General features: G+C 28.7%; 1 protein-coding gene across 1 annotated transcript; it reads left to right on the top strand.

Moving 5' to 3' along the window:
• The first annotated feature begins 281 nt into the window (after positions 1-281).
• Positions 282-1,893, top strand: LOC107915918 (peroxidase 24). The gene is made up of 4 exons (XM_016845108.2): positions 282-524; positions 631-822; positions 909-1,074; positions 1,252-1,893. The coding sequence occupies exons 1-4, from the start codon at positions 300-302 to the stop codon at positions 1,659-1,661; spliced, it is 993 nt and encodes a 330-aa protein (XP_016700597.1). The 5' UTR covers positions 282-299; the 3' UTR covers positions 1,662-1,893.
• The last annotated feature ends 7,172 nt before the right edge of the window (positions 1,894-9,065 follow it).

Below are 9,065 nucleotides of genomic sequence, written 5' to 3'. Positions count from 1 at the left end.
AATTCTTGACTTTTCTGTCAGTTCGTGAATCGGGATCATACACAAAGACAACTACTTGATTAGAAAAATAAGATCGAATCCATCAATTTTATTTTAATGATTGGAAGACTTTCAAGATAGTTGGATTGGTCAATGAGGAATAAAAAAAAGTTGGATCTTTGACAAAACCCTCAAGTTTAAGCTTAAGTTGAGGTGATTTTAATATTATTATTACAACCAAACTTAACTTTAAGACGTCGACTTCCTCGTCTATATAAAGGAAATAATCTAGGCTTCTTGAATCAAGTTCTTAATTAGTGATGAAAATGAGGGCTGGTTATTGCATTTTCATCCTCCTTGTTTCTCTTACTTTGCTCGGAATCGTCGATGTTTGTAATGCTGGTAAGTTGAGCTATAAGTTTTACAAAAGAACTTGTCCACGAGCTGAGCAGATCGTAAAAGAGATTATCCAAAACCGAACCCAAAGTAATCCATCTTTGGGTGCTCGACTTATTAGGATGCAATTCCATGACTGCTTTGTTAGGGTATACTAAGTAACTACAACTTTCTCTTTATGATTCTCAGGTTTATTGGGAGTCAAGTTATATGTATAAGCATATATATACTGACATTTATCTTTAATTGTGTTAGGGATGCGATGCATCAGTGCTGTTGGACACAGTTAATAATTCTACGGCTGAGAAAGAAGCGATACCGAACTCATCCTTAAGCGGTTTCGACGTGATCGACGATATCAAGACTGCAATCGAAAGGGTTTGCCCTAAAGTTGTTTCCTGTGCTGATATTCTTGCCTTGGCAGCTCGTGATGCTGTTTCTGCACCTGTAAATAACCCACTTTTAGCTACACGATTTCATCACCAACAAGTTTTCTGGCTCTTATATATAGTTTTGAAATACTTTTATTGCAGTTTAGTAAGCCCCTGTGGGACGTTCAACTTGGAAGAAGAGACGGTATGGTTTCACTGGCAACTGAGACCAATGGAAACCTCCCTAGTCCCTTTGCAAACTTCACTAGTTTGATTCAACTGTTTAATAGGAAAGGCCTTGACGTTAATGACCTTGTTGTTCTTTCAGGTATAAGTTTCCTTTTCTTACTTTGGGTCTTACACTTCTTATACATTAATATGCACCGGAAACTTTAAAATCTTTTCTTCATGCTTATATCTCAATATGCGTCGGATACTGACTTTGAATTGATACTGAAGTTTGAAAAAATGTAATAATTTGGCATTAATGTCCTTAATCAAACAGGTGCGCACACTATTGGAGTTGCTCACTGTGCAACTTTCTCAAGTAGGCTTTACAACTTCACAGGCAAAGGTGATGCTGATCCGAGCTTGGATCCAACTTACGCCGAAGCCTTAAGAAAGCAATGTCCGAACCCAGGAAGTCCAACAATAACAGTGGAAATGGATCCCACAAGTTCATTATCATTCGACAATCATTACTACGATATCTTATTACAAAAGAAGGGGTTGTTTGGTTCAGAAGCTGCGCTTCTTACGAACAGGAATTCCAGAAAGATCGTGACTCGGTTACAGAGATCGCGTTCTTCCTTTTTCCCTGCATTTGCCAAGTCGGTGAAGAAAATGGGAGCCATTGAAGTTCTCACTGGAAATGCTGGAGAAGTCAGGCAAAACTGCCGTGTTGTTAACCCTTGAAATAGAATACGAGATTAGTGATAAATTTGCATCAATTTCCCCAAACAATGATTTAATTATGAAAAAGAAGTTGAATAAGTTTTTATTTTCTGTTTTTTAATGCCCAATTAACTAATGTTGTACTGATTCTGATGCAAATGTAATAAATAATTACTCAACAAAAGTTAATGTTTTGAGCATTTCGTAAGCTTTATAAATAGAACTCACAATTGGAAAGATTTTGATTTCTTAACTGACATTTTGGGATAAATATTAAATTTATATCTAAATTTTGTTTTAATGTGCAATTGGATACATAAATTTTGATTTGGTACAATTGTATATGTAAAACTAGAATGTACATATGAAACTTTGATTTTAATTCAATTGTACACATTCAAAAGAAATGAATACATAGATTTATTTTTCATATCATATTATTAATATAATTATTTGTGTATGCAATATATCAACATAAAATAATGTTAATTCGTTAATGTTGTTAATTATTTATAAAAATTGAATCAAAACAAAATTTTATATATAAAATAAGAAATTCTTCTTTTAAGCACTCAAAATAAAAATTTTGCAATTTAAGTACCTATATTACATAGTTCATTCATTTTGGTCACTCTTATTAAAAACTCTAATCAAAATCAGCCATGGCATTTTTTTGACACACGAACCAATCATTGGATACCATATAGCACAATGTACCAAGTCATAAGTGTAGCATACCATTTTAAAGGATTAAAATATAATTTTCCCAATATTACTTATTAACCAAAATAAAAGAAAAAAACAATAACTAAATAGTTGAAAACCCACAAAAATCCAAGCGTCATCTTCTTCCTCAAATTTTAACTTAAAAATTGAAAAAAAAAACAACAGGATGAACCAACAATTAGCGACCTCAAACACGATCTTCGTCCACAACAAGTTATGTAGGAATATGATAAACCCAAAAGAAGCATTCAAATTTTTTCCTTCAATTTTTCTTGATTTCTCTTTTAAAAAACCAATTTTTTCTATCAATTTTTATTTTGGCTTTAAATAAAATGGAAAAGCAAACCCATGGGAGATTTGCAATTGAAGTTTTGGGTTCTCCAACTTATTTTTGTAAGAGATTCAGATTCAATTCCTTAAACCCAGTTTTTTCTCTAACAACAAATGTTTAAAGAAACAAAGTAAAAAAAAAATCCAAAGCTTGTATTTAGGGGAATCGAAGGGATTAAATATTGAAACGTTATTGAAAATATATGAGTTTTGAAGGAAATATATGGATATAGAAATTAAGAATAAAGAAGAGGAGTTGAAGAATAGAGAAGAAACAAGGGAATTGAAAATTTGGGATGATGTTTTGGAAAAAGGAATCAATCTTTTTCGCACAAAAAGCTAACACTTTATTTTGTATTTGAAAGAGAAATTTTTTCAAAAAAATTACAAATCAAACACGATTGAAACTTGATAGCAGAAAATTTGAATCAATAGTATAGCCAAGTTGATTACAACAAATCACAGAAGGAGAAAGGTATAGATTTGGGGTTTTCTTCTTGGTGATAAAAAAAAAGAAGTTTTTCTCTCTCTCTTAAAATTAGGGTTAAATCTAATTTTTTTATTAACAGCATTAAACCTCATTTATATTAAAATATTAAGAATTAAAATGATAATTTTTTTATTTTACTTAAATTATGTGAAAAATCAAAATTTTAAAAATAATTCCACGTCAAATTTCTATTACAGTATTCGATAAGATATCTCAAACAAAAATTTTAATAGTTAAATGATTATTTGTGTAGTTTATCAAAAAAAATTTTGATGTTTTGAGAATTTTCTAAACTTTATAAATAAAAGTACTGACAATTGGAAGGATTTTGATTTCTTTAACTGTCATATAGTTTAAATAGTTTTGGAATCTTATTTTTTTTAGAATAAATATTAAATTTATACATGAATTTTAATTTAGTGTAATTACACACACGAAACTTGAATTTTGGATCATATGTATGTATGAAATTTTGATTTTGATTCAATTGTACAAATTTAAAGAAATGAATACATACATTTATTTTCGTATAAGATTAATATAATTATTTGTGTATGCTAATTCAATAATGTTGTTAGTGATTTGTGAAAATTAAATCAAAACAAAATTTTGAGTATAAAATCACGTAAAATCAAAGTTCATGTATGATTTTGATATTTTATTTATTTAATAAGGCATAATGTTAAATTTAGGCCTTAATGTTTACATCTTTTGTCAACATTATCTTTTTTTGAGATAAATTTGACCCTCAATCTTTTGAAAAAGAGTCGAAATGATTATTTTTTAACAAAAATACTGACTAAAATGTTAAAGTTTTTAATGTGGTAGTGTGCATGACAATCTCCATATACTTTGTGCTATTTTTTTAATTTGTATCAATTTTTTTAATTTTAATTTTTTAATAATTTTAAAATATTTGTTAATGTGGCATATAAGATAAATATTATCATATTAACATGAAATGCACATTAATTACCACATAGTTTGTCACACCAACAATGTTACACATTTAATGTTTTAGTAAGCTTTTTTGCTAAAAAAAAGAAGCAATTTGACTTTTTTTTTAAAAGTAATTGTCAAATTTAGCTCAAAAAAGAAAGGAGTAAGGGCCAAATTGACAAAAAAAAATGTAAAAACTGAAAGTTAAATTTTTTATTATACCTTTTTTTTCATTTCTCTATCTCCTTAAATTAATTTTGATTTTGAGTTAGTTGAATTTAACTTTATCCGCACATTTTAGAGTTAGAGTTTATATTTTCGACGTCTATAAAAAGTTATAATAATATTCTAATTATTTCTACATCTTAAAATATATAATTTTTAAACACTAATAAAATAATGTCACATCATCAATTTTTAAAAACATACAAATATTATTATACACACATTCATATATATATATAATTAATTAGTTCTTAATGAAATTTAAATTAAGTTAGAAAAAATATCATACATGGAGGGAACGTAATAATATTTGTATGTCTTTGAAAATGGATAATGTGACACTATTTTATTTTATTAGTGCTTAAAAATTATGATTTTAATATAAATTAATCTTTAAACCTATTATTTATTCCAATCTACAATTGAACACGTTTTTAAAGTCTAACATTCTTTTTATCCATATCCAACCAAAAAAATTTCATTTTGATCTTCTCATAAGTAACTTTTGGTAATTTACATTCTTTTTCTTGTTGTTTGAAAACAAAAGGAAATCCGTTTTAGGTTATAACCGCAAGCCTTAAATAATAACATTTTTAAATTTACTACACAATTCTCATTCGTTTTTACCTCTCTTTTTATGCATTTTTTCCTTTATTACACTTTTACAGTTTCAATGGAAAATGAGAAGAGAAAAGATGATAAAGAAGTAAGATTAAATTTTAACATCCTTTTTCTCTGAACTATTATAGTCCTTATACCCATACTACCCTTCTTTTTATGAGATTTTGATCTTTTATTCGTTGGTAAAAGGTAAATGTTGCAGAATTTAAAGTCTCAATGAATTGCAATGCATGTGAAAGAACCGTCGCCAAAGTCATTGCCAAATTGAAAGGTACCCTTTTTCTTTTTTCTCAATTTTCCATTCATTATTACTTGATAATTTTGGCTTCAACTTTTTTCACAGGTGTGGAGAAATTTACTACGGATATGAACAAAAACAAAGTTGTAATTACGGGTAAGATTGATCCGCAAAAGGTTTTGGAAAAATTAAGAAAGAAAACTGGTAAGAAAGTAGAAATTGTGGGTAAAGTTGAAGAAAAGGAGAACGAGAAAGCTAATGACATTTCTATACAATATGCAAATTCGTCACTATTAGAAAACGAAGCATTTATGATGTTTAGTGACGAAAATCCAAATGCATGTTCAATCATGTAATCAAAATGTATACCCTATTTACGTATCAATTTGTATTTTAGACATAGTTAAGTTCGATGTGAACAAAGATATTAATGTAAACATCAAGTTTTTGGTTTATTTATTTTTCTTGTTTTTAATTTTATTATTGAATTTGTTTTTAAAAAAATCCAAAGTTACCAACATAGAATTGGGTTAGTTTGTAAAGGTTTTAAAGTACAGTTCAAAAGTTATCAATATCGTCACATCCCTTATTCGGTCCGGTGGCTAATGCAAATACATAATGTCGCATTGACATAGTACTCTTTGCTTTAGCAAAGTTTCTTATCATAAAAAATACATATTTAAATAATTCAATGAAATCCCTTGAAAACCATTTGCAACACTTTTAAAGCTTTAAACACCTTTAATATAATTTTGAATTCTTTTCTAGGTGCTTTTATAAAACTAGTTTTCGGTTGCTCAAACAACTTAAAACAAATAATCACTTTATACATTTATCATACAAGCACTTTGGAGGTCTTAGAAGTCATTTTAAACCTTTCTTGAAGTCCCATTACAAAATGAGAGCATTTAGACATCATTCAAAGTCATTTCGGAGCATAAAAACACAAACTTTAGGGGGCAAGGCAACATGTTATCGATACATGGGCTCTATGTATCAATACCTTGCATTGATGCTATAGCAATTTAACTACTGGTTGCCAAGTATCGATACTAGACATTCAAGTTTCGATACCTGGTGTACGGGGCATAAAATTAGCTTAAAAACATTTCAAACCACTCCTAAACATCATCAAATCATACCAATAAGTTTCCAATCACCTTATACCATTATCAAACTCATTTAAATTCATATTCATCTCATAACGTGTTAAAATCAATTCAAAAACCAAAACTTAACTTGAAAGCATAAAAAAATATCATAAACATAATTTAAATCACCATCAAGTTACAAGCTTAGTACTAAACAAAAGTTAACCTATGTATAAATTCCATACTAAATTAATCTAATACAAGATTAATGAAAGCACACTTGTTTCACCCCTAAGATGAGATGGGATCTGAATATGTGACATGTAACACTCTTTACCCGACCTAACCGCCGAGTCTAAGTTACAGGATTTCACAGTCGAAACCGGAACTAAAACTAACAAACTATTCATGTGGATATTCATTCATACTATAAACGTTTTCATATGATAATATGCAAATAAATTCAACTCGGGCATGTATTAGAACCAAATTGTAAAGTTTTAAAATTTTGGGTCCAACGTCGTGAAGTCACTTCTTCCACGTCATGATGTCACCAAAACAATGTGTCATGTCACGAAGTTGGACCACTTGACATTGAGACGTCACAAACTATTGGTTGTTGTCGTGAGGGAAGTTTGACATTGGGACGAAAATTTTGTTTAGTGCAAAAATAGGTCATTTGGAACCTACTCCATGTCAAGCCACACCATTAGCACTTTTGGTGCTTATTATCACATCTATACCTACACAAAACATTCCATAATACTTACCAAAGACACCACAACATCATTTCAATTCATTCTATCCAACATGTCTTCATTTGAACTTCGAAACATACCAAATTGGCTTAATCAATTTAATGTAATCATCCAAGCATATCAACATTTCATACCATTATATTTACCACCTCATTTCATACATATCATGCCATTTTAAGTATCAAACACAAAGTCACATAGGTTACCAAATTATACATCCTTATACTTGAAAATTATCACATCATGATTCAAATATTAAATAAGTTCAAAGCAATTATCTAGCCAAAGTAATTCATATAGTTATATCCCCTATGTACATGGCACATAACTGAGCATAAAACGAACAAAAGTCTACCAAATCTATAGAAGGATAGTGTGATCTTTGAGCTGATCCGACTGATGAATTCCACAAATTGACAATCTACAAAAAAAGAAAACAACAACAAAGTAAACATTTCAAATGCTTAGTAAGTTCATAGGTTTTAAAACGGTAATCTTACCCCAATTAACTATTAACATAACGAATTAACTAACTATAAAACTTTCCTAAAATCACATTTGAAAACAATAAGATGAGGTCATCAAATACCAGTCGTATAACATTTCAATCTATATAATACCAATTCAATTCAGTGTTTTCCACTAGAATCATCGAACATATATATCCTTTACTTCATTATATTTACATATAGTGATTTGAGTACAACCTTGTAAAATTTACCCATCATTTCCCTTTTAAACATTTAATCCATTAGCTCGATGAACTATAATAAATAAATCCAGATACATGGGTAACTACAACACACTAGAGAGCACCAAAGTACTAACAGAGGCATCGAAGTGCAAACCTGTACAAGTGCACAACTAACCCCATTGGCATTCTGATCGTATCCTATCCTTTAATATGTTCACTCGGGCATAATTAAATTTATTTAACCATCTATATACAATTCAGTCCAAATCTCGCCTTGTTGTACCAATTTGTAAATAACTCAAAATTAATGTACACATACAAAAATATTATAATTCAAGTGCTTATAAAAATCAATCATAACTATACCATATGAACTTACGTGACAAAACTCAACAAACAAGTTTAATCGTAGGGACTAATCAACAATTTTCCTTTTTCCTTGGTTATCTTTAACTCAATTCAATTCTTGATCTATACAATTATTTTATTTCAATTTATCAATCCCAAATAAATTATATCAAATAATTATATGCATATAAAAATTTAATTTTCATATTATAAAAGTTACCTAAAATTTTGTATTTTATTCAATTTAGTCCCTAAAATCGAAAATGTCATAACTTTCAAAATTGAGCTTCGATTTTGAAATCAATCTCAGTTTCATCCTTATACAGACCACCAAAACCTAAAATTATAGAAAATTCATGCCAAATTCAAAATTCTTTCACTTTAGTCCCTATGTCTAAAACTAACAATCTCACTTTACAAATTAGTCCCTTTTCATAACTAAGCTTAAAAATATAACCAAATAACATCAAAAAAAATTCAAGAAGTCATTAATGGTATCTTTTGGAAACTTTAACAATTTTGTAAAATAGTACTCGAGTTAGCTAAATCAAGCTCTTAGAATATCAAAAACATAAAAAAATACAAGAAACGGATTAAAAGTGATTTATTATTTTAGAAATGATGGGAGGATTTTATTCTTCCTTTAGAATTGGTTTAGGATGGAAAAGATGATAGAAAATAGGTTTTATTATTTTAATTTCCTTTTATACTTTGATTAAAACTAATTAAACCTTAACTAATCTTAATTAATCATCATTAAGCTAAACTAAGTGGATGGTGGCATCACCATCCACCAATCATAACCAAAAATGGGTCTAATTATTCAATTAATCTCTAAATGAAATAAAAATTCATAATGATAGAATTTTTACCACTTTTATGATTTAGTCCTTATACCTTAATTAACTACCTAATTGACAAAATTAAAGGACCAAACTTTAATTAAACTTTATAATAACCTCGTA

This window comes from Gossypium hirsutum, chromosome D10 (assembly GCF_007990345.1).
Source record: "Gossypium hirsutum isolate 1008001.06 chromosome D10, Gossypium_hirsutum_v2.1, whole genome shotgun sequence".
Taxonomy (NCBI): Eukaryota; Viridiplantae; Streptophyta; class Magnoliopsida; order Malvales; family Malvaceae; genus Gossypium; species Gossypium hirsutum.
This window is presented reverse-complemented; position numbering and strand designations above follow the sequence as displayed.

Coding starts and splice junctions, on each gene's coding strand:
- LOC107915918 (XM_016845108.2), top strand. CDS start 300: ATGAAAATGAGGGCTGGTTATTGCATTTTCATCCTCCTTGTTTCTCTT. Junction 525..630: donor TCCATGACTGCTTTGTTAGG/GTATACTAAGTA, acceptor TAATTGTGTTAG/GGATGCGATGCATCAGTGCT. Junction 1,075..1,251: donor TGACCTTGTTGTTCTTTCAG/GTATAAGTTTCC, acceptor TTAATCAAACAG/GTGCGCACACTATTGGAGTT.